Source organism: Hippopotamus amphibius, chromosome 15 (genome assembly GCF_030028045.1).
Source record: "Hippopotamus amphibius kiboko isolate mHipAmp2 chromosome 15, mHipAmp2.hap2, whole genome shotgun sequence".
NCBI classification, from domain to species: Eukaryota; Metazoa; Chordata; class Mammalia; order Artiodactyla; family Hippopotamidae; genus Hippopotamus; species Hippopotamus amphibius.
The window spans coordinates 18,052,698-18,078,615 of NC_080200.1; the positions used below are offsets into that span (position 1 = coordinate 18,052,698).

The window sequence follows — 25,918 nt, forward strand, 5'->3', positions numbered from 1 at the left end:
ATTTTATCTCCCTTTTTTCTTGTTACTCTGGATTTTTCATATAATAATATATCATGAACATGATTCCACAACATAAAAATCATCATCTTGGGGGTCTTTAAAATCTTTAAGTGTAAGTATTCAAGCCACTCTTTATTTCTGTAAACGGCATTATGTTAGAAAATAACTTAGTTTGTCTTCACTTTGCAAGAATTCTGTTTAGGCACCTTGATGGCTTGAGATATCACAACCAATTACCAATTGAGTTACTCTTAATCACATAACTTTTGGTTTAGAAATTTATTTCTATAGCAATAGATACACATACATTCATGTAAGATGTGGGGGTGGTTAAACACTTTTCATACAACACATAAGGCTTGGTGACTCCACAGACACTGATGTTTTTGGTCCTATAAACAGAAGTAGACCACTGGAAGGGAGAAGGTGATGACACTTCAGCTCCCCCAGGTATACAGATTTTGTCCTCACACCAATCTTATGGATTGGAGAGATTAACAGATTTGCTCAAGGTCACTCAGTGGATGAGTGGTGGAGTGGGAGTTAAGTGTGGTCATCTTGGCTTCAGAGTTCATACCTTACCTTCCAAGGAAGTAATTTTCAAGGTGTGTCTCAGCCCCAGGTGCATCAGATCACCTGGGGAGACCCTGTAGGCTTACTAGATGAGACTTTGAAGAATGGTGCCTAACTTTTTAAAATAATATTTTTGACAGGGAATTCATTCACTCATGTAGAAGATAAGATGCTTAGTGAAAAATATTGCTCCTCCATATGTCCTTCATTTTCCCAGTTTTTTCATCTTTAGGTAAACACTTTACTTTTTTATACCACTTCTTAGTATATTTATGCAAATAATACATGTTATTAGTTACCCTTAGCCTCACCTTAAAGCTGTCTGTAAACTTACAAAATTTACAAAAAAGTAACATTTGCTCTATTTGGTGTACAGTTCTCAGTTTTGAAATGTCTAGAGTTGTATGACCACCACTACCATAGTCACCCATGATAGTCAGAACCTTTTCACCCCAACGCCTGCCAAACACGGATCTGTTCTCCATCCCTATAGGCTGACTTCTTTCCCCCAACAATGCATTTACAATTCATTCATGTTGCATGCATCAAAACTTAGTTAAGTAATATTCCATAGTATGTTGAGCCTCATTTTCTTCACCAGTTGGAGGACATGTGGATTGTTTCCAATTTTGTGCTGTTACAAGTAAAGCTGCTATGAATATTTGTGTACAAGTGTTCATTGCTCTTGGAATGGGATGGCTGGTTCATATTGTATGTGTATGTTTAATGTTAGAAGAAACAACCAAACTATTTCCAAAGTGTGCCATTTAAATTGTAATTAAAATTCCCAGCTTTATTGAGATATAATTGATACATAACATTGTGTCTGTTTAAGGTGTACAACACATTGATTTAATACATTTATAAATTAGAAAGTGATGACTACATAGTATTAGCTACCACCTTTACCCCATCACATACTTACTATTTATTTTCTGTGGTCAGAATATTTATGATCTACTCTCTCAGGAACACTCAAGTTTCTGACACAGTACCATTAGCTGTAGTCACCATACTGTATATTAGATCCCCAAACTTGTTAATCTTATAACTGGAAGTTTGCATCCTTTGACCAGTATCTCCCCATTTCTCCAACCCCTGGTTACTATCACTCTACTTTGCTCCTTTGAGTTTGTCTTTTTTAGATTCCACATATAACTAATATATGTACACAGTAATATAAGTAACGCAGTACAGTTATCCCTCGATATCTGTGGGGGACGAGGGGAATTGCTTCCAAGACTCCCCATGGATACTGAAATCTGGGGAAGTTCAAGTCCCTCATATAAATTGGTGTAGCATTTGCATATAACCTACACATAGCCTCCTGTATACTTTAAATCACCTCTAGATTACTTATAATGCCAAATACAATGTGAATGCTATGTAAACAGTTGTTGGTGCACAGCAAATTCAAGTTTTGCTTTTTGGAAATTTTTGGACCTCCCCACCTCTGTGAATCTTTTTGATCTGGGATCTGTTGAATCTGCAGATGTAGAAGCCACAGATATGGAAGGCTGCCTGTATTTGTCATTCTCTAACTTATTTCACTTAGCATAATGCTCTCAAGGTCCAGCCATGTTGTCACAAGCCAGCAAGTTTTCCTTCTTTCTCCTGGCTGAACGATATTCCAGTGTGTGTGTGTATGTGTGTGTGTGTACACCATGCCTTCATCCATTCATCCACTGATGGACAGTAAGGTCATTTTAATATCTTGGATACTGTGAATAATGCTGTAGTGAACAGGGGGGTGCAGACATCTCTATGAGATCCTGATTTCAGTTTTGCTGGATCATATGGTAGTTATTTTTAATTTTTTGAGAAACCTCCGTACTGTTTTCCATAGGTGTCTGTATCATTTAAAATTCCTGTCATTAATGTGTGAGAGTTCTGGTTACTCCCCATATACTCACCAGCATCTGGTGATGTCAGTTTTTCCCCAGCCATTCTTATAGGTGTGCAAAGATATGTCCCTGTGATTTTAGTTTGCATTTCCTAATGACTAATGATGTTGAACATTTTTGCATGTGCCTATTGGCCATCCATATAGCTTCTGTGGTAATGCACCTGTTCAAATCTTTAGCCCATTATTTTTCGTCGGATTTTTTTTCCTTCCAATTGGTGGATTTTACATACAAGTCCTTTGTCAGATATGTGATTTACAAGTCTTTTTTCCTAGTGTGTGATTGGTCTTTACCTTAAATTTCTTTCACAGAGCAAAATTTTTAATTGTTTATAAAGTGCAGTTTATCATTTTTTTCTTTTTATGATTATGCTTATGTTGTTATATATAAGAACTGTTTGTTTAACCTAAGGCCACAAAGATTCTCTTCCATTTTTTTCTTCTAAAAGTTTCACATTTTTACATCATTTAGTTCTATGATTCATATTAAGTAATATGTTGTATAAGGTGTGAGGTATGGGTTAACTTTTTTTTTTGCATGTGGATGTTGAATTTTTCCAGTACCACTTACTGAAAATACTGTCATGATTACTGTTGTTTTATACCATGTGTTGAAAGGAGGTAAATCTTTGTAAATCCTTCAACTATATTTTTCCTTTTCAGAACAATTTTGGCTGTTATAAATCCTTTGCATTTTCATGTAAATTGTATAATCAGCTTATTTCTACAAAATGTCCTACTAGGATTGTGATTTCTTAGAATTTGTGGATCAATTTGAGGCTACTTAAGATCTTAACAATATTGAGTCTTCTATTTGTCAGCTACAAATTGGCACTCGCCATTGGCACTTCCTATCTGCCTCTACAAGGATTAAATCATGTGCTGCTACAGCTGCTGATTTTCAACACCCCCTGAAAGGAGTTCAGGTTGGAGAGCAGACATGAGGCACTCTGTGCTCTGGGAAAAACCGGCAGAACAGGTCTTCAGATAGATATTTTCAGGAGCTGATTTTATGAGCCCAATTCTTGTATCTCCTCACATCTAGAAAAGCACTAAAATCCTTCATGGTGACTACTACTCCTCATGACGAGCAGTAACCTGCACAAGACTAGCAGAAACCTTCCGTTAAAAAAAATGTGCTTTATTTCATGTATTCTCCCTTTACCAAAACCACATACATACTGACCTTCCCCCTGCCTCTTTGGAGCAGTTTCTCAGAGCTATCTGAAATGCTGTCTCCTGAGCTGCAGTCCACATTTTGCCCCAGATAAAACTTAACTTGCAACTCTCACGCTGTGCATTTTTTTTCAGTCAACATACTCCATGAACACTGTATATCCCTCCACTAATTTGGGTTCTTCCTGGATTTCTTTCATCATTGTCTTGAAGTTTTCATCCTAGAAATCATGAGCCTATGTTGTTAGATTTATACCTGAGTATTTCACATTTTCTGGTACATGATACTTGAACAATGATATTTGAAAACATTTTCCAATTGTTTATTGCTAGTGTACAGAAGGGTTGGCTTACTTTCTCTGTAAAGACCCATAGAGTAAATATTTCAGGCCTTGCATCCCTCCTCCTCTTCCTTTCCTTCTTTTACAATTCTTTTAAAATATAAAGCAATTCTTTGCTTTTATATCTTACAGAAACAGACCACAGGCCAGTATTGGTCCACAGACCATAGCTTGCTGACCCCTGGAATATAGAAATGCAATAAATTTTTTTATATTGAGCACGTATCCTGAAGTCCATTGGATCATTCTCAGTGACTATAAATAATACTGGTATTACCTCAATCTTAAAAAAAAAAAAAAATACAAAAACAAAAAAAAAACTTCACTTGATCCCACTTTCCCAACAGTTAATGCATGGTTTCTTTCCCCCACTGTGAAGTTAACCCCTTCAAAGAGTTATTTATACTTGGGGTGTCAAATGTCTCTTCTCCCACTACAAACTGGCTTTGACATTCCACTAAAGGCTATGATGGTGAATGAATGAGAGAGGAGGAGAAGGGGAGGCATGGGCCCCATGGGTCTCCTGCTTAATTCTCGATACACATCCAGGCCTGGTCTAGTCACTGGCTGCTGTGGGGGTGTTCGTTCCTCTCCTGAGTGTACTGGGGCCTCCTTCCGCTGGAAGATTCAGAGACAACAAGCTCTAAGACATTTGGTCTCCATGAGTTCTATGTGTGTGTGTGGCTACGTGACTGTATGCGAGATTTTGTGTATGTGTATGTGTAACTTGTGCACACATGTGTAAAGGTGTGTGTATGTGAGTGTATGCATGTAATTGTGTGTGCAGGTACACAAATGTGTGTATGTGTGTATGTGCCAACGTGTGTGTAAGAGTGTGTGTGTAACTGCAAGCACACGTGTGCACATAACTATATTTATGTGTCTGTGTGTACACAGTGTATATGTCTATGCAATTGTGTATGCAATTATGTGCATGTGTGTCTCTGTGTATTGTTGAAGGGTGTGGTTGTATGTGTCTTGAAGTCACTGAACCACTGTGACTGTCTGCACCAGGCTGTGTTCCTCACTACAACTGCTGTGGGAGGCCCCTGCCTCTGTCCCCAGACCTCAGCCATGCAGTGCAAGCAGGACATTCTGGAGAAATAATGCCTTTGGAAGCAGCCCTGACTAAGGACTGGTGGGTGCATGTTCTCTGCTTTCTCCCAGGGGGACTGAGCCCCAGGTACCACAGTGTGAGCTTTCTGGCTAAAGTACACTTTATCTGCTGTCTTCCCTTCTCAGTCTCACTTCCACAGGACCCTACTGCATTTCCTGGGATTGCTTCCCAAAGAAACAACTTGCAGTTGAATTCTTTCCTCAGGGTCACCTCCAAATAAAGTATTTGCACTTGAATCCTTGCATCAAGATCTACTTCCAGAGGATGCAAATTAAGACATACATGGACTCCCTCCTCTAATTCCCAAGGGCTTGTTGTTATTCCCTTTTTACAGAGAAGGAATGTGAGGCTCAGAGAGGGCAATTTACTTGCCCAAGGTCACACAGCTGGAGAGTGGCAAAGCCCAACCTTGACCAGGAGCCATCTGATCCCAAGCCAGTGCTTCCTCCTTTCAGGGGAGCCTCTTCACTGCTGAGGGAAGAAGGAAAGAACAGGGTATATTCATAGCCTGCAAGATAGCTGATGTGTATGCAAGTAGGGGCTAAGGCTCATTGCTGGTGCCTGTGTCCTGGTTCTGTCATAAAATAAGAGAAATAAGTAAATTATGCATGCTTGGTGTTGACCGTGAGCTATGGAATATTGTAAGCACTTTATCTCAATTTCTTTGATTTTCACAGCCACCTTGTCATTATCCTCATTTTTTTTTTTTGATCTTTATTGGAGTATAATAGGTTTACACTGTTGCACCAGTTTCTGCTGTACAACAAAGTGAATCAGCTGTATTTATACTTTTATCCCCATATCCCCTCCCTCTTGAGCCTCCCTTCCACCCTTCCTATCCCACCTCTCTAGGTCATCACCAATCATCAAGTTGATCTCCCTGTGTTATGCAGTTGCTTCCCACTAGATATCTATTTTACCTTTGGAAGGCAAGAAAACTGAGGCACAGAAAGGTAAAAAGACCTGCCCAAATTCACTCAGCTGGTCCTGATTTGAACCCTGGCAACTGGAGTCCTTGTTCTTAACCACGATGCCCTCCGGCTTCTCACAATTCGTGTATATTGAGTTCTGCTGCCCATCAGGCCTGGCACTAAGCATGCACTAAGCATGGTACCACACGTAACACTAAAAAATTTTCCTTTTAAGAATATAATTTGTAATTACATAGATAAGTAATTATAATAAAAAATGCTTTTCAGGCTTCATCTAAGAAAAGGAAACAATTGGTTAAATGTAGACATTTAACAGAACCATTGTTACTTCTACTCAGCCCTCCTATTCCAGAAAAAGTTTTCAATTTTTTCTGTGCTTACACAAACATCGGCACTCACATAACTGGGTTGCTGAGCTGTCTGATCCCTTTGGGGAATGTAGTAGTTGGGTCCTGGCAGAGACATTAGAAGCGCTACGTGGAAGTGGCTTTAAGTAGGGGCCATTTACAATGTACAGGCTGTGTAAACAAGGAATGTTGCTCTCCATCTGGTTCTACAACAATTAAGGCATTAGCCATTGTTGTTCCTAATTCAGGACCGAGACCAGGATGAGGCACTCTGTACACTGGGAAAACAGGCCTTTAAATAGTTAGATGTATTTAGAAAAAATTTTATGAGCCTGTATTCTTGCATCTTCCCATGCTTAGAAAAGTACTAGAAATATTAACTGAGAAATCTGTTCCTCATGACTAGCAGTAACCATCTAACAAGATGTATGTAGGATTGCACGTACCCCTTAGCTAAAATCACATATGTGCTGACCTCCCTCCTTACCTCTTTGGCGCAGTTCCTCAGAGCTAACTGAGAGGCTGTCTCCCGGGTTATAGTCTTCAGTAGGGTCCCCGAAAAGAACAGAAACTCACTGCTCTGACGCTGCACATCTTTTGTTTCAGTGGACAACTGGACCAAGGGAAGCCATCAAGGCTAGTGTAGCCCCCTGTGGGCTAGCATCAGCTGAGAGCTGACACCACACCCAAACCAGGGAGGAGCTGTTCCTGGAACCCAGAGGGATTCGCTGAAGCTGAAAGCAGTGGTGGCCTTTGGCAGAGGACAGATGTCAATCCTCTAATCCCCTCTGATTGCCTGCAGGTGCCATCCACGGACCAAATGTCATCTCCTAATGCGACTCAGACAGGATGCATGTGGGTGGCCAGACTCTCATCGTAACAGGGATAACAAACCTGACTCCACATTGGATCTATTCCTTTGTCGGTAACCTTTGTGCTCTGTTGTCTGTGCTTAGTCATGCTGGCTCTGCACCTTTGTAAAAGAATGTTGCCTATCGGCTGAAATATATGATACCTCTTTCTAAAGGCTCTGCCTTCCAGGGTTGACATTTAAGTCTAATAAGACTTTTCATTCATATAGAGATAAGGAGTTGTAGGACATAAAATAACATTTGCCTTGTTGGAGGTTTATAGAAACATTGTGACCAGACCTACAGGGACAGCTACTAGAACAAAGGATTATCCCATCCACTCTGGGGTCTGGCCAGCACCAAGAAGTCTGCAACAATCAGCCACAGCCCCTCCCTTTTAGTATAAAAGAAGCCTGAATTCTAACTCCAGTATGATGGTTCTTTGGGACACTAGTCCGCCGTCTCCTTGGTCTGCTGGCTTTCAGAATAGGTCACTTTTCCTTGTCCCAACAGCTTGTCTCTTGATTTATTGTCTTATTCTGTGGCAAGCAGTACAAGTTTGGACTCAGTAACATTGTTGCAGCCCATTATCTCAACCTGGGTCAGTGTCAGCTCCTCATGTCTCCACAGGTTCACTCACTCTGCACCTGGCCAGCGCCTTTACGCACTGACTAAGCAGACACCTGAATGGGTAGAAAATTCTGTCTCTCCCCCTTCAGGCTCTTTTCTCTCCTTTTGAGTGATGTTCTTGGGGCTTCCCACCACTGGTTTTTGTTTTTTGCTTTTGAGGGTTTTTTAATATTCATTCATTTATTTATGTATGTATGTGTGTATTTATTTATTTATTTGGCTGTGTTGTGTCTTAGTTGCAGCAGGAGGGACCTTCTTTGCAGCATGCAGGATATTCCATTGTGGCTCGCAAGCTTCTCACTAGTTATGGCATGCAGGCTCCAGACCGTGCGGGCTCAGCAGTTGTAGCACACAGGTTCTCTAGTTGTGCTGAACCAGCTCCAGAGTGCACGGGCTCAGTAGTTGCAACATGCAGGCTTAGTTGCCCCAAGGTATGTGGGACCTTAGTTCCCTGACCAGGGATCGAATGTCCCCTGCATTAAAGCATGGATTCTAAACCACTGGAAAAATATGGAAGTCGCTCCATTGGTTTGGGATGAGAAATCGCCTTTCCCCCTCCACAGGGATGTTCCCTATTGACTCCCCTCCACAGTTCCCCCACTTCTGTGGTGGGGGTTGTCAGGCTACTTTTTAAAACTGGCATCACCCAATAAATCCCACTCAGGGCAACTATCATGCATCTTCTGGACCTTCCTGAAATTTTCCTTGTGCCTTATTTTTTCCAAAACCAGCTCAGTTGTTTTCCAGGTGCCTCTGCCTAGACAGCTGCAAGTTGACAGCCCCTGTTGACAACACCAGCTTACAGATACGGTCTGGCTTAATGTGTCGTCAGTGGCTGGTTAGATTTCCTGATCTCTATTACGGTAAGTGAAATGCAGCCACTGCTTTCTGCCTGTGTGTCTGGCCGGAATTCAACATCAATGTGGTCTCCAGCACAGCTCGTTCCTGCTTACCCCATAAACAGACACAGAGTAATTGCCTCACTTTCTCTGTTTATCTCAGCACCTTTGAGGAAGGAAGCAAGAATGACACACGTTTAAAGTCCGTTTGATTGCCCCACCTTGTGCTGGGTCTTTCCAGTGCTATCCAGGCTTGGGGGGAGCGTGGTGGGGGTGATCTTTATTCACTACCCACTTCTTCAGTCATTCAGGTTTCTGCTCAAAGGTCATCACAGAGAAGAACAGACCTGACTCCATATTGGATCTATTCCGTTATCTTTAAACCTTTGTGTTCTCTTACCTGTGCTTAGTCACACTGACTCTGCACCTTCGTAAAAGAATGTTGCCTATAGCCTGATATATAAGTGATAGCCCTTTCCCAATGCTTTGATTCCCAGGTTTAACATTTAAAGGTATTGATATAACACTTTTCATTCATAAAGAGATACAAAGTCGTGGCACCAAGAATAACATTTGTCTTGTTGGAGATTTACAGAAACCATATGACTGGACTTCCTGGAGAGCTACCAGAAGATAGAATTCCAGCACCAAGAAGCTTACAGCAACCAGTCATCCCCACCCTTTGAGTATAAAAGAAGCCCGAATTCTAACTCTGGTAAGATGATTCTTTGGGACACTAGTCCACCAAATTCTTGGTCTGCCAACTTTCCAAATCAAGTCACCATTCCTTGCCCCAACACCTCATCTCTCAACTCATTAGCCTGTTTTGTGTCGAGCAGTATATCGACTTAAAAAAAAAAAAATGCACAACATGAGAGCTGTGAGTTGAGTTTATTTGGGGAAAAATGAGGATCTCCAGCCCAGGAGACAGCATCCCAGATAGCTCTGAGAAACTGTTCCAAGGAGGCAGGGGGGAAATTATTATATACAAAATCTTGGTGAAGGAGAAGTACATGCAATCAAACATGTATTTTTGTAGGGGGTTACTGCTAGTCAGGAGGAGCAGATGTCACCCTGTAGGGATTTAGTGCCTTCCTAGATATGAGAAGAGGCAAGGGTTGGGCTCATAAAATCAGCTCCTGAAAACATCTATCTGAAGACCTGTTCCACCCATTTTCCAGAGCACGGAGTGTCTCCTTCCTGGTCTCCACCCTGAATTTCCTTCAGCGGATGTGGAAGGTCAGCAGCCGCAGCAGCACAGTGTGAGGTAATCCTTGCAGAGGCAGATGGCAAGCGCCCATGGAAAGTGACCATTTGTAGTTGACAAGTACAAGCTTGGACTTTGTAACAAGGCCACCTCCTCGAGGAGGCCCTCCCTGATGGCCCCATCCAAAACAGACCCCTCAGTCACTTTCTATCCTGTCTCGGGCTTCATTACTGCCACCATCTGACTGAGTCTTATTTCCTGATGGCTTCCCCCCATCATACATGAGCACCACAATCCAGAGACCTTGTCTGTCTTGTTCCTCCAATGTCCCGAGTTCTAGCAGCATGCCTGGTACAGAGTAGGTGGTCAGGTATATATTGTTGTTGAGGAATGAACTACCTGAGAGATATAATCCATCTCTCCATTTATGGAAGAGAGCATGAGGCTTAGAGAGGGCATTTGACTCACCCAAGTTCACACAACCAGCAAGTAGCAGAGCTTGGATTTGAACTCAGTCCTGCTGAATCCAGAACTTAATCATTTCCAACAGCCTAGGAAGGAAAGGTGAAATGCCAGCAAGCAGGCAGAATGCCTACTTATTCTAAAGACCCCAAGTCAAATCCTGGGAGGTATAGTAGGTACACATTGTGTAAGCACCTGACACACAGTAGGCATATTTACATAGAGCACCCAGCACACAGTCAGTGTGTGTGTACTTTACATAGAGTACCTGGCACATAGTAGGTATGCATTATGGAGAGCACCTGACACATAGTAGACACCCTTTATGTAGAGTACCTGACACACTGAGGGATGCTTTTTTGAGGTACCCAGGACAGAGTAGACACTCTTTGCATACAGTTCTCTCCCCAGAGTAGGGTTACTTTATGTGGAGTACTAGCACACAGTAACACAAGTACTAGTTGCCAGCACTTTTCCTTAATTCCATCCTTTTGGGGGCTCCTGATCCTTCCCATCTTCCTGCAGAGCCCTCCCCAGTCCTCCTCTCAAGGTCTCATCCAACATCTTGTTTCTCATATGGGAAGACTGAGCCCAGAGAGGGCCGGCACAGCCCACAGTCACAGTGAGGCTGCCCACTCAGGATCTCCAAGCTCTGCCCTCCCCTGTGTGGACCCTGTTGCCTCTTGGCCCCTGGAAGCATTACCCCTCGTGCCTCCAGGTGCCCTCTTCTGACTGGGCCCTTATCTCCTGAATCTGATGCAGATAATCCCCAACCAGGCTGGTTTCTCAGTTCCTGCTCCCAGTAGCCCTGTGTCAACACAGGTCCTGCTTAGATGCAAGACTTGAACTCCTGCAAGGCTGTGTGGCCCAGAGGCCAGAGGTTTCATGTCTCTGAGCTTCCTGGTTCTGTGCCAAGAAATGGTGTATGACACCCTCCTGGCCCACGCGTGGAGAGGAGCCCTGGAGATGATGGGGACAAGGCTAAGCTGGGCCCTGCTCACCTGGAACATGAATGTTCATGCTTTTACCTGCTGCACCCTGGTCTTGGAAGTGCAGGGGTGACTGTTAAGTTAGAGGCCCAGAGTCACTTTTGCTCACACCCCAACTTGCCCACGGGGGAAGCACTGAGTCCTGAGGAGCCAGTGTCCACAATGTGTGATCCTGAGCTGGCTCACAGGCTACCCTCAATAACACTGTAGACCCCCTCCCTCCTCCCTCTCTTTGAGCAGCTGCCAGGTAGGGAGGAAGTAAGGAGGCTGCAGGGATTGGCTGGCTTAGCCCAGCCTCTGGCCTCTTCCTCTATTTCAGGGGCCAGGAAAAGCCTTTGCCGAAAGAGGGGAGAGGAAGTTGTATGGGACTAGCCGCTCTTGACAGAAGGTACCAGGCTGGGGGTCAAGGGGCTCTGGGTCCTGGTCTGGGGTGGGGAAGGCCACTGCTCAAGGCAGGGTGGCGCCAGGGAATGAGCTGGCCTGGGAGATGGGTGGATACCAGTGGGTAACTAACATACACACACTCTGTGTGTGTGTGTGTGTGTGTGTGTGTGTGTGTGTGTGTGTGTCTGTCTGTCTGTCTGTCTACCTCTGTCTCTCCCTCGCCTCTCTGAGCCCCTGTCTGCTCCTCTCTGAGCCCTTCTTGCCCTATCCTCAGCACTCACCATCCCTGCCCCTCACTCCCTTGGTCCTCTCTCTCTCTGTGTCTCTGCTGCACAGCTCACCATCACTGCCCCTTTCCTCACCCTCAGGGGCTCACCCTCCACCCGTCTGCCCTGCAGGATGCTGCAGCTGAGCCTGTCCTGGCTGGGACTTGGGTCCCTGGCCGCCTCCCCGTGGCTGCTGCTGCTGCTGGTCGGGGCCTCCTGGCTCCTGGCCCGCATCCTGACCTTGACCTACACCTCCTACAACAATTCTCGCCGCCTCCAATGTTTCCCGCAGCCCTCAAAACGCAACTGGTTCTTGGGTCACCTGGGCCTGGTGAGTGTGGGCAGCAGGATGGGTCTGGGGATCAGGGTGGATGGACTTCCTGAGGGGCCAGGAATGGGGCGCAGGGTTTGGGCTGTGATCTAGGACAGCAGAGAAGGCAAGGAGGCCGAGAAGCCCCCTCTTTCCTTGCTCATTCATTCCTCTGCTTTGCCATTGAGACCTTTCCCACATCCTGTCCTTCCACCCCAGCCTGCTTTGGGGTCCCTTTCCTGCCTGTCTTCCACACATTAGTGCACCTGATAAGGTGCACTGCCCGGGGTCTGCTCTGCATGTGGCCCATTTCATTGTGTCTTATTCTGGACTACAGTTTCCCCACAGGAAATAGCTGTCACCTCCCCATTCCCACTTACAGGTGCACAGCTACCCACCCCTCCCCTTGCCAGGACCCATTCCTCTAATCTTACTCCCATCCCCCCCAATTTGTTCCAATGAGCCTCTTGCCCAATCTGGATAAAGTTGGCCACTCACTTCCTCTTTCAGAAGCCTTCTAACACTTCCCCATTCTCCACACCTGCCTTGTGCCCCAGACTTTGACCTTTGACTTGGCCCTGCTCATGATTAATTAAATAATTAATTGTCCAATTTACTTTTTAAGCATCTTTATAATTTGGTGATAGTTCTGGGGAGCAGACGCTATAGTGCCCAGTCCAGGGCTGGCATACATTAGGCATGCAAAATAAATGATGACTAAGGTGATGAACTTGCCATCACCTCCCTCAGGCAAGGTCAAAGGGATGGGTACCCAACTCCTGCCATCTCCCAGACAGCTTTCCTTTCCTGCCTGGGACAAGAACTACAACTCGGGAGAGGACTTACCGCAATCACTGTTCGTTAAGGCAAAGTTCAGAATGGTGGTATTCTGAAGATAACCGTGAAGATTTGCTGACATTCTAGGTCTTGAAATAGTCTCAGCAAGTCCTGGAAGCAGCAGGAATGTTACAAAGTTACTGCAGTCCTGCCTTCCTCTTCAAGGACTTGGCCATGGGGGACAGTCTTGGTCAATTTTCCTTTCTCCAGGCCCTCTTGCTGAGTGATCTGAGCTGAGTCATTCTCCCTCTCTGGACCGATATCATCTAGTGTTTTGCATCCTCACCTTAAGGTCCTTGAGGAGAGGGAAACAAGTCACAAAGGTGAAAATGATTTATGTTCACCTGCCTAGAGCACCTGGGGTTATTTGTCAGGCTTGAATGGGGCATCCTGAGAGAGAGGATGCTTCACCAGGAGATGACCAGCCCTTCTTCCCCTTTGGGGGCATGTGGCCTCAATTTCTTCATTTGTATATGGCACAATTGACAGGCATGCCCGTTGCTTGCAGAGAAATAGACAGACAGGATGCACTCTGCACAGAGTGTGGTCAGCAGAAGGGGTTCATAAGTCGGAGCTGCTCTCCTGATTGGTGGGCAGAGTTCACACCTGTCTCTTGGGATCGGCCAGGGCTGGAAGGTCCCAGGTCTGCAGACTCTTTACTATGCAAGTAACCAGAGGCCATGTGGACTGGCCAGAATATGAAAGGATGTAGAACCAAATCCCTGGGACAACACCTGAGGCCACCCTGCTACTAGCAGTCCTCCTCCATGGGGATGTACGCCTCTGGTCGTCCCTGGGGCTGGGACCACTCCCAGGACAAAAAAGTTTTGTCTTCTCAAGCCAAAGTCGCCCTCCCTGTGGGCAGAGAGCCTGTCTTCTCCCTGTGTCCTGGGATGCATCAGTGGGACTTGGAGACGCCCCAGGCCCCTTCCTCCCCCAGAGGGAAGGAGCAGGTGGAAGCAGACATTCCCTCCATCTGTGCAGAACCTCACACACTGTCCACTGCAGCAGCTCCTTCTGGTGAGTGATGGCTGTTACCTTGCTTGCAGGCGCCACCCACAGAGCAGGGCTTGAGGGAATTAACTCAGCTGGTGGCCAACTACCCTCAGGGACACATGGTCTGGATGGGCCCCATCACCCCCCTGGTCATTCTCTGCCACCCTGACATGACCCAGACTGTGGCCAATGCCTCAGGTATCCATGCAGAGCTGGTGGTGGTGGGTGCAGTGGCACATCTGAGGGCTTCCAGGCCCTCCCCGCCAAGCTTCTATGTGTCCCCTACAGAACCCTGCCCCTCCTCCCCTCTTCTATCTCAGCCATCTTCCTCTTTTCCTTCATGTATTCACCAACCCCCATCTCACTGCCTCCTCCCTCCTCTCACTGCCATCTGCAACCCACCCTGGTGTTCTGGGTGAAGGACACCCCCCCAAGTCTTGAGGACCCAGATCTGCACAGAGAGATCCCTGACCTGTTGTGGTGGTCAGGAATTGGCCAGAGGGAGATGGGCTATGACAACCCAGAGAAGAAGCAATGTTCTCTGCTGGGACATGCAGGAAGGCTTCCTGGAGGAGGAGTTACTAGAACTGGGTCTGGAACAAATGAGCAGAAATTTTTTAAAGCAGAGGGTAGAGTGAGGCAGTGGGCATCCATAGCACCCCAGGCCCCCTGCCAAGCCTGCCCGCAGTCCCACCCATCCCCAGGGTCAGAGCAACGAGGGCTTGTAGCTGGTGCAGGATCTGGGCTGCTATTTCTGTGACATCCACCTCTCAGGTGGGTTGGCTTCTTTGACCCTCTCCTGCAGCTCCATCACTTCTAGTTCAGTGCCCTCCTTCTCCAGTCCTCAGGAATCTCCCTGAGGAGACTCCATCCCACCCTGGTTCCCTTCCCTGTCCCCTGTACCTCCCATCCCCAGACAGACCAGGCAGGCAGAGGAATGCTCAGTACCTAACAGAGACCTTGGTTCCGACACCAGAATGCTAAATGACTCTAGGTAGAACCATGGCTCGCTCTGGCTGCTGAAATCTCTTTCAGCTGTTAGTGGTGGAAATGAAATCCTGTATGGTCTAAACAAAGAAAGGGAATCAATTGACTGTAAACTCCAAGGAGGGTGTCTTCTGGCCCAGCAGGACACAGGCCTTAAACAACGTCATCAAAAATATGTCTTCATCTTTTAGTTCTGTGTTCATGCATGGTGGCTTCACTCTCATCCTGCCAAAGATGAATCCCAGAAGTTCAAGCCCCATGGAAAAGTGAGCTCATTCACAACAGTTCCAGGAAAAGATACAGGATTCCCTTAATTTCCCTTCCCGGTGTCATAGGACCAATTTCTGTGTCCCTGAGACTCTGAGTGCCCAGTCTTGACAAGCATAGGGTCCTCTGAGCTATTTTGGGGGGATCAGAGCAGCTAAATAGTTAAGAACTCAGGCCTTGGATTCAGAAAGACCTGGGCTGTTGTCTCAGGCTTACCATCTGGGAGGCTGTGGGCAAGTGACTTCATCATTCAGAGCCTCAGTTTCCTTATCTGGCACATGAGGGTGGAAGAGAAGTCAGGTGAACATGGTGTTTGGGATCCAAAGAGGGAAAGATATTTCTATCCCTGTAACCAAGGGACCGCAATTGTCCTACATGGAGGATGTGGGGAGGGAGCCCAGGAGGAGATTGAGGACAGAGGAGCAGCTGCTGGAGGTGATTCATGGACTCAGGTGTGGATCACTTCCCTGCAAGTTCTTCCCTCTGGCAGCCGGGAAGAGTGTGAATTGGGTCCTTTCTGTCCTTCTCCAGATTCAGAGCACGGAGGAAGGTCTCCTGTACACACAGGGCCTGGCCAGCACCTACGGGAATGTGTGCTGCTGGTGGGTGGGGCCCTGGCATGCAGTCATCCGCATCTTCCACCCCACCTGCATCAAGCCTGTGCTCTTTGCTCCAGGTAGACACCTCCCTGGCCACAGCTTGCCCACTGCCATGGTCTCTGTGTTGCCTCCAGGTGGGGAGGTGTCCAGGGTGCAGACAGAGGGGGCTGTGGTAGAGATGCCACTGACTCTCTCTCACCTGGACTCCCCCCTGCCTGACCTCTGGTCATCTCTGTGCAATGTCTGCTGCATGGCCATGTCTGGTCATGTTTATGTTTCTACCTAGATTCTGGTTACAGCTGGTGTATGTTATACCTGATGACACCTGGTATACATTTGCACCTGAGCTCAAGCAGAGATGGTCTCAGTCATGTCTGGGTCTCAGCTGTGACCAAAGACATTTGAGGCATTTTGGAGTCTCTCAGGTTCTTGTCTGAGATGCCATGAGAGACTGTCTGGTTCTCTTGCTGGTCACGTCTGGGCCACTTTGGTGTTTGCCTGAGGTCTGGGACTCAGTGTCTCTTTCAGAATGCCTGAGACCTTATGTGAGTCTTGTTTGATCCAGGTCTTAGAACGTGTCTTGGTCTTGCCTGGTTCAGGTCTGTGATATCACTGTAATAGGTCCTGTCTGGGACCCACCTGGGGCACATTGAGGTCACGTCAGATTGTCTTCAGGTCCGTGGCAGAGCATGTTGTGTCATGTCAGGATGTGTCATGCATGTTGGGGCTTTGTCAGGACATGTAATACACGGGTCTGTGTCAGATGTCTCAGGAGAGGTCAGAGTGCTTGGGCAGATGTGGCGTCCTAGGTCCCTGTAAAGGCATTTTGTAAACTGCAGGGCTATGCTTCAGTGTTCAGAAGGTGCCATGTCAAAGCATGTTGGGGCATGTTGGGGCATGTTGGAGTATGGTCTAAGCGTACGGAGTTGTGCCTATGAGCTCTACCTGTGCTCTGTTCAGTGCTGCAGTCTGGTCTGGTTCCCCACTCCCCTTGCCCCTCCTTCCTGCTTCCTGTGCTCTTGGCCCCATTCCTGCTATGCTGGGCTTGAAGGGGGGATGCAGATTCCTGGATGGGAGCGTTCACCCCACCACCACCACCAAAAGTCCCTTCCCTCTCCATCTCCCTGGCCCCTAATGGTCCTCATTCATGTCAGCTGCCGTCGCACCCAAGGATGTGCACTTCTATGACTTTCTGAAGCCCTGGCTGGGTGAGTCACTGTGACTGAAGGGGGTTGGGGACAACCTTGGGGGCCCAGGGGAGATGCTGCCCCTGCCCACTCCCCGCGGCTGTCGCTGCTAGGGGATGGGCTCCTGCTGAGTGCCGGTGACAAGTGGAGCAGCCACCGTCGCATGCTGACACCCGCCTTCCACTTCAACATCCTGAAGCCCTATGTGAAGATTTTCATCAAGAGTGCAGACATCATGCATGTGAGTATCGTGAACCCGGGATCCCAGGGGGACCCTTGGGGAAATAGGAACTCAGAGACATCTTGTCTGTAATTCTGACTTTTCTCGGTGACTTGAGGCCATTGTTCTTTCTTTCTGAGCCTCAATCTCCTTGGCTATAAAATGAGTGTAATGTGATCCCTGCTTTGCACGGTAGTCGAGATAATGTGGTGGAGCCATGTCCCTGGCACACAGTAGGTGCTCAGGAGGTGTTAGTTTCTACGTTTCCCTCACTGAAGCCTTGAAATCTTGAGACGTGTCTAATGATAAGGATGAACATCGAGCAGCAGTTACTCCTGAGTAACAGATCACTTCAGAACAATAAGGGTTTAGTATTGATAGCAAGTCTGTGAGTCAGCTGGCTGGTTCTTCTGGATGTGGATGGGGTCACTCATGTATCTGTGATCAGCTGTGGGTCAGACAGTGTCGGGCTGCACCCCGCAGGTCTGCAAGCCAAAGACTGAAGAAAGAGCTGGAGTCAGCAAAAGAGACATCAGTGGTTTAATGGATAGAGCCACCTTACGTGTCTGAAGCAAGGACTTGGAGTGACACCCCAGCATGTGCAGCAGACAGCGGGAAGGACATGGCAGCAGTCTTCCCTACGGGAGTGGGGGGTGGGAGGTTTCCAGTTGTAGTCCAATTGCCCCCAGTCGTAGGGGAATTGATGTCAGGTTGACTCATAAGTTACCAGGGAAACCAGCGGAGGAGCACACCCCTCACTACCCCTTTGATAAGCTATCATGGTGGAGATATTTTGATCTAAATATTAGAAGAATCACTATCTGGGTCTGGGGCAAGCATGTAGGCGTTTACTGATTAGGCTCTATGATTAAGAGGGAAGGTCAGTCATGTGAATAGCGTGTAGGTGAAGCAGGGACTGGCCAAGCAAGGGTTGTACAGAGAATAAGAGGACAGCTATCTAGGGTGGCCTGACCATACAGATAGGAAGCTTTACCGATCTGGAGTCAGTCCTCTCACATGTTTGGAGCTTGGTTGGCTGCAAGCTGATCTAGGATGGCCTCAGCTGGGACAACTGGACTTCCTTTCAAGTGATTCTCTCCCTTCTGAAGGCAGCTCAAGCTGGTTCAAATGGCAGAGGCAGGGTTTGAAAAGACTGAGAGGAATCTGCAGTGCCCCTTGGGGTCTAGATTTGGGATGAACACCTCATTATTTTCACCACAGTCTATTGGCCAAAACAAGTCCGAGGCCAGCTCAGAATCAAAGGATAATGAAATAGGCTCCACCTCCAATAGAAGTTACTGAAAACTTACATTGCAAAGGGTTTGGATATATACATGGGAATGAAGTAGTGGAGGTAAGGATTTTGTGAAGTGCCTTGGATTTTTCCATACCTGCAAGCTGACAAGGGAGCGTGTTACTGTTTCATGGATTCTACCAGAAGTTGTAAGACTCCTGGGTTAGAGACAAAGGACAGTTTATTACTTTTGGCACAGAAAATGGCATGTGCTTATTGTTCGTTTGCATTTTTCCTCCAAGTTACCAAATAGCATAAGAATGACAGAGGTGGATTTCGATAGATGCCTGCTCATGTAGTATGTTGTATTATAGGGGAAGGAGCACTAGGTTTAGGGACTCTGTGACTTTTATAGCAATTACAAGCAAGCCTGATATTTGTCTAGGAGAAACCTCCTCAAGGTTGTTTGCTAAAAACACACCTCTGAGAAATGGCCAAGGTAAAGAATATCAGAATCTTGCATTTTTTTGGCATACACAGCAAAAAAGGGCAAGGGTATTCAGGGGCCATGAAGGACTACCTCTCTCAACATAGGGGACATTTTCCTAATCAGTTTTTAACAGTGAAGATGATGAATGCTAACATTTGTTGAGCCCTTACTTTATGTAATAAGTTGACCAAGGGTACACAGATTAAGGGGGCAGAGACAGGATTTAAAAACCCAGATCTCCTGACCCCCAACCATGGAGACTTCATATCCTAATAGTAACAGCTTTCACTCTTATCCAAGCCTGGTCCTCCCTGGGGTTTGGTGCCTGGGCCCAGGAGCCAGAGTCTGGGGGAGTGCATCTTGGTGTTTGGTGTTAGGGAGGGGTCAAGGGAGTCAGTTCCCAGCCCCAGCTCTGTCCCCTTCTTTGTACAGGCCAAGTGGCAACGCCTGGTCACAGAGGGCCACACCCATCTGGACATGTTTGAACACATCAGCCTCATGACCCTGGACAGTCTGCAGAAATGCGTCTTCAGTTTTGACAGCAATTGCCAGGAGTGAGTCTCAGCTCAGGGCCCTGGAACGTGAGCCATAGACCCAAGGGAGTAGATGGGGGAGCAAGGACTGACCAGAGCAATCAGAAGGGCCTTCCTGGAGGAGGTGGGCCAGAGCTGGACAATGAAGGACAGGGAAAGGGAAAGATAAGGAGCTATCCTTTCAGGTAGGTAGAACTGTTTGATAAAGGCCAGGAGAGTAGGATGAGAAAAGTATGTGCAGCAGTAAGGAGACGCCTTGGCAGGGTTATATCATAAGGACTTTCCGAAGTCAGACAAGGAGGATATGAACTTTACCTGAAGTTTCCTGGGAGCCAAGAGAGGTGTTTGAGCAGATGAGGGTCTTAGGCAAAGTTGAGCTTGGACATCTGACTCCATAAAGGCCAACTGTCATGTAGACACAGAATGCTGTTGATACTGGATGTAAGGAGACCAGGGAAGGGGCTGGCTCATTGACCCGCTGGGAGAGGATAAGGTCTGAGCTGTGTGGACAGTTTTAGGAAGGAGAAGTGGCAGATACTGGATAAGAGACAGGAGAGAAGCATGATATCTAAGTTGTGCTCTGGGTGCCTGGGGCATGGAGGCAACTCACAGAGATGGGATGGAGGGAGAGAAGAGTCTGGAGGTCACATATCCTAGCTCCTCTCCACACTGTATCTGTGGGCCATCTGTTCTTGGAGACTCAGTTTCCTGATGGGAGGTACTTCCTGACTTCTGGGCTTCAGGTGTTTTATGTTGTTGCCTCCCTTCATGCTTTCAACCTGCAGGAAGCCCAGTGAATATATTGCCGCTATCTTAGAACTCAGTGCCCTTGTGGCAAAACGGCATCAGCAGCTCTTCTTGTACATGGACTTCCTGTATTACCTCACCCCGGAAGGGCAGCGCTTCCGCAGGGCCTGCCGCCTGGTGCACGACTTCACAGATGCTGTCATCCAGGAGCGGCACCGCACCCTCCCCAAGGAGGGTGTTGATGACTTCCTCAAGGCCAAGGCTAAGACCAAGACATTGGACTTCATTGATGTGCTCCTGCTGAGCAAGGTAGGCTCCTCTGAGATCTGAGTTCAAGAGGCAGAATGGACTCTGATTTGATCAAAGAACTTGGATGGGATGCAGAGGGTACTGGGAGCCATAGAAGGTGCTTGAGGAAATGAGGCACAGGTCAGGGATAAGTTTTAGAGATGACTGTGTAGATTGCAGCCTGCAGGGGACTGCTAAGTCTGAAACTGTGAAGGGCCTGAGATTTTACTCTACTTAGAAGCTAATAAGTTAGTCTACCACAGGGGTAGACTGTATATATACAGGTATATATAAATACATACATATATAAATACATATATATATACACACACACACACACAGAATCCTGGATCAGAGCAGCCCATTTGTTACTTATAGCAGTAACAGTAGGCAGAGTAGAATTGTAGCTCTGGTTCCCAATCCCCAAATTCCTCTGAGGGTTCCATGATGCTTTTACCTATACATGCAGCCATGCTTTCATCACAGGAGAAGTACCTCCAGATTTTGAATTTTAGGACTTATACAGGACATCTGCCCCTTCTTCCCTGGGGGTGGTGGGGAGGGAGGGGGAAGGAGAGAGAGGGAAGGGAAAGGAAGGGGAGGGGAGGGGAGGGAAAAGGAGGGAGCAATTGTTCTAGAGCTTAAAAAAATCCTTGTGGGAGAGAAGGCAAAGTCTATAGATTCTACAGGTGTATAACCCACTTCTTATTTCCAGAAGGACTCTCTGGATTTACTATCCTAGCATGTGAGCAAACGGCTTTGGGGCAATGGTCAACCTCTAGCTTCCAAGTCAAGTTGCCACTCAATCATCCTACAACCCAGGTTGCATCATATAGAAACATGAAAATATTTATAGGTCACTGAGTCCTTTCACCAGGAACAACATAGGAGGCAAAGAGCTCAAGAGGAGGCCTGTGGGGTAGGACCTCTGATGATAGTGAACAAAGGAGGTCTAGGAGTTCAGGGTGGGCTTGAGTTTCAGGATGGATGATGGAGCTTCAGAAATTGTCCCAGTTTAGACTCAGGAGCCCTCAGTGATTCCAGGGATCTCGCTTTCTCTCCAGGATGAAGATGGGAAGGGACTGTCAGATGAAGATATCCGAGCTGAAGCTGACACCTTCATGTTTGGGGGTGAGGGTCCCAGTATGAGACTACACAGGGGGAGGGGTCCCTCAATCCCAGGGACGTGGTGTGTGGACCCTGGACCACCCCATCCCTCCCCGTCCTCCCCATGGGCCTTACTGTGAGGGTGCTGTCCACCCTCTGGTGCTGAAGTAGCCCAGAGACCCAAACTTTCCTGGCTGCCCCTCAGGCCATGACACCACAGCCAGTGGCCTCTCCTGGATCCTGTACAACCTTGCAAAGCACCCGGAATACCAGGAGCGCTGCCGGCAGGAGGTGCAAGAGCTCCTGAGGGACCGTGAGCCTAAAGAGATTGAATGGTGAGTGCAAGTCCTCCTGGTCTTTTTCTGAGCCCCTCTCATTGGCTCTGCTCCTGGCTGGGAAGAGGGAAAATCTTTTTGTGGATACTGTCATTATTGCTTACTGGGAATAGGAAGAGCTCCAAGAGGCAGTGTCTGGTACCCAGCATGTATAGCAGGGGAAAGTTTGCAGGCTTTTTGGACAGAAATCCTGGACTTCTGAGAGGATTAGTGACAATGCGTGAGGGCAGATGATGCCACTTAGCACATATTCAGTAAGCGAACTTCCCCTCCACTCCCTTACTTTTCTCTCTGAAATCACATGTTTTCAAACATCTTCATTCCTGGATATTTGTTGAACTCCTGCCTCCTAATTCTTCATATTATTTAGTCCAAGATTCACAGGGAACACCTGAGAACAAAAGTCATTCAATTTCTTTCCAGGAACACCTGCATCTTCATCCATTCAGTCCCCAGAAACACTGCCCAACTGCCTTCCTATCCAAAATTCTATGCCATCTGCAATTCTTCCCAGCGCCATTCTGTGTCCTGGAGACTCAGGAAGGACCCAGACACAGACTTTTCCTCCCAGGAGTTCCCAGCCTGGTGAGGAATAGTCCCAGGTCAGGGCACTCCCAGTGTACATGGGCAGTGCAGAGTTTAGAGTAAGAGAGGAAAAGTCAAGGGTGGAAAAAAGTGCCTCAGCTGAGACCCTTAAAGATGATCAGTGTATCTGAGGTGAAGTTTGGTCATAAAGACAGCTGGGCAAAAATGAAATGATGTGGGTACAGAGAGAGAGAGACAGAGAGAGAGAAAGGAATGAGGGAGGTTTAATTGAACAGATGATTGACTTGTGGAAAATAGATTACATCATAATATTAACACACACTATCCCAGAGTGTGGAATGAATGTCCATTTTTGTATCTTCAAATAATCTTTAGGCTTTTAATAGAGTCTAAAATTTTAGTATAGAGATCTTATGCAGATTTTGCTAGATTAACCCTAAGGAACTCTTGTTGCTATGGTGAATCACGTAGTCTATCTGGATTGAGAAATATTTATAAGTTCATTTGGAATGCAGACATTCACATTTCTTGCTATTTTTAATCCAGATATTTTATATCACTACCATCATCTTTTCTTCATCACCTATTCTATTATTTCCAATAGAAAAACTAATAATTTATGGACATAAATTTCTTGCCCAGTGAACATAATAAATACTAAATATGGAGTCTCATACCAATAGGAAAAATAAAGATCATTTAATAAAAACTTGGAACAACTGGAGAGCTACATGGAAAAAAGTTAATCTAACCTGCTCTTAGGTCTTATAAGAAAATAACATTTACATGAATCAAAAATTTAATATGAAAAATAAAGGAGCCTTAAAGACTCTAGAGGAAACCATGGGAAATTATTTTATAGCTCCAGAGTAGGAAAGGCCCTATTTTGGACACAGGGCCCAAGAGATGTACAAGAAGAAATTGAAATACTGTTATGTGAAAAAGATACAGAGCAGTGAGTATATTACAGAGCATGCTACTATATAATTTTTAATACAAGAAAGTACCTCTGGAAGGATACATATAAAATAATCACTAGGCAAACTGTAAGGAGGGGAAATAAGTGCTGTTGGGCCCCAGGGGTGGTGTTTTGTGGTTTTCCAATTTTTAACTCGTTAACTGTATCAGCTCTTAAGAATTTAAATCACCACAAAAAAAGAAGGGGATTAAAGAAAAAGAATTCAGTCCCTTTACGGGATTTTATTTTCAAGGTTTATAAAAAGCTCTCTAGTGAATTCTCTTGTTTTCTAAGTAAAAAATTACTATCTGCCAAAAATAGCATACTTACCCCATGTTTCAAATGGCATTACTCTCCTTTTTCCCCTAATTATATTAGCTAGTATCTCTAGTGCTATAATAAATAAGAGTAAACATTGAATCTGGTCTTTTGTTTCTTACTCATTTGCCTTTTGATTTTCCTGTCTTGCCATAAAGAATATTTTATTTTTATACAAATTTGTAAAATTTTGGTTGGCTCTTCGATGTTTTGCTTAGAAAAGCTTCTAAAAATATCTCACTAAGTTTTTTCTGTGATATTGCTTTTCTTTCATTCTTTTTAAGAACCATTTTATTGAGGTGTGATGGACAAAGAAAAAGCTGTACATATTTAATGTATACAACCTAATGTGTTTGGAGATATTTGATCCACCTGCAATTTTGTTATAGGCAGAGAGGATGTTATGGGGCAGCAGGAGGTTGGGGGAGGGGTGGTCTCGGTCTTTGCTCCCTGGATAATTGTCATGGGGGTTCCTTAGGGACGACCTGGCCCAGTTGCCCTTCCTGACCATGTGCATCAAGGAGAGTCTGCGGTTGCACCCCCCTGTTACAGTCATCTCCCGCCGCTGTACCCAGGACACTGTACTTCCAGATGGCCGGGTCATCCCCAAAGGTGCCCACAATGACTAAGGGAGGAGGTTCCTGGTCAGAAAGAGGGGCCCATTAGGCAGGCTGGACCTAGTCCTGACCGGCCCCTCCTCTTCCACAGGTGTTATCTGCCTCATCAGTATTTTTGGGACCCACCACAACCCATCTGTGTGGCCAGACCCTGAGGTGCTGCCTCCTCCACACCCCACCTCCCTCATCCTTCTCCACACCCCTCGGGGGACCCAGGGGAGGGCACAGGGTTCTGGCTTGGCAAATCGGACATCACCTTCCCCCATTATACAAACATTTGCCAAATAGCCCTGTCTTGCCTTGCACCTAGGTTTATGACCCCTTCCGCTTTGACCCAGAAAACATCAAGGGGAGGTCACCGCTGGCTTTTATTCCCTTCTCAGCAGGGCCCAGGTGAGGACAGCAGGTATCTAAGCTGGGGATGGAGTGGTGTGGGCGGGGATCTGGGACTGAAATTCCAAGTTTGGTTGTGGGGGCCAGGAAGAGGGAAAACTTAAGGTGGTCAGAGTTTCCCTCTGCCCCCCACCCCCAGACCTTGTGGGTAAGGGTCTGGGGAATGGTGGTGGGCCCAAGGGGGGTTCCGCCGGTGTGTTGAGAGCCCTACTAGCCTGTCTGCTGGTCTGAGTTCAGGCCTGGAATCTGGGCTAGGCTCTGGGGATATGCAAGCCCACGTGGGGGTTCCAGCCACGGTTAGCCTCCTCCTGTATTCCCGTGGGTGGGGGTGGGGTTGTGGGCCAGATACCCGGTGCGGTGGGGCCCAGATGAAAGTGCTGGGCGCATTCAGAGCCCCCACTCCCGCCCACAGGAACTGCATCGGGCAGACGTTCGCCATGACCGAGATGAAGGTGGTCCTGGCGCTCACCCTGCTGCGCTTCCGTGTCCTGCCGGACAAGGAGGAGCCGCGCAGGAAGCCGGAGCTGATCCTGCGAGCCGAGGGTGGACTTTGGTTGCGGGTGGAGCCGCTGAGTGCAAGCCAGCAATGACCCATTACCGTCTGACCTGCGACCCACCCTAACCCTAGACACCTCACTTTGCAGTTTCCCGGGAGTAAAACTGTGCAGGCACGTCTGCCCCAGTCTCACTGAGAGCTAGCAGGGAGAGCTTGGGGCCTGGGAGGATCCAGGCGGGTGGGCGTGGCTGTTAACCTAGGGGGGAGGTGATGGAGGCGGGGGAGGGGGGAGCGGACTTGAGCGGGGGCGGGGGTCATTGATGTGGGAGCTGGAGCTCCATCTGGGATCACGAGGACTAGGCTACTCTCAGGGTAGGTGGAGCAGTGAGCTAGAGGCTGTCAGGGTCGGATGACCCTGGATCCACCACTCCCTCCC

General features: G+C 46.9%; 1 protein-coding gene across 3 annotated transcripts; it reads left to right on the forward strand.

The window, feature by feature from the left end:
* Nucleotides 1–11,854: 11,854 nt before the first annotated feature.
* On the forward strand, nucleotides 11,855–25,654 carry LOC130836572 (cytochrome P450 4F3). 3 transcript variants are annotated; one of them, XM_057708832.1, is made up of 13 exons: nucleotides 11,855–11,868; nucleotides 12,150–12,348; nucleotides 14,214–14,358; nucleotides 17,168–17,221; nucleotides 17,314–17,441; nucleotides 19,577–19,698; nucleotides 20,463–20,733; nucleotides 21,777–21,843; nucleotides 22,025–22,154; nucleotides 24,455–24,588; nucleotides 24,685–24,749; nucleotides 24,904–24,986; nucleotides 25,399–25,638. In XM_057708832.1, the coding sequence occupies exons 1-13, from the start codon at nucleotides 11,855–11,857 to the stop codon at nucleotides 25,574–25,576; spliced, it is 1,590 nt and encodes a 529-aa protein (XP_057564815.1). In that variant the 3' UTR covers nucleotides 25,577–25,638. The 3 variants fall into 3 exon arrangements, with proteins under 3 accessions (XP_057564815.1, XP_057564814.1, XP_057564816.1); XM_057708831.1 differs by lacking the exons at nucleotides 11,855–11,868; nucleotides 14,214–14,358 and adding an exon at nucleotides 15,946–16,090 and having other exon boundaries at nucleotides 12,151–12,348; XM_057708833.1 differs by lacking the exons at nucleotides 11,855–11,868; nucleotides 14,214–14,358 and having other exon boundaries at nucleotides 12,156–12,348; nucleotides 25,399–25,654.
* Nucleotides 25,655–25,918: the final 264 nt, after the last annotated feature.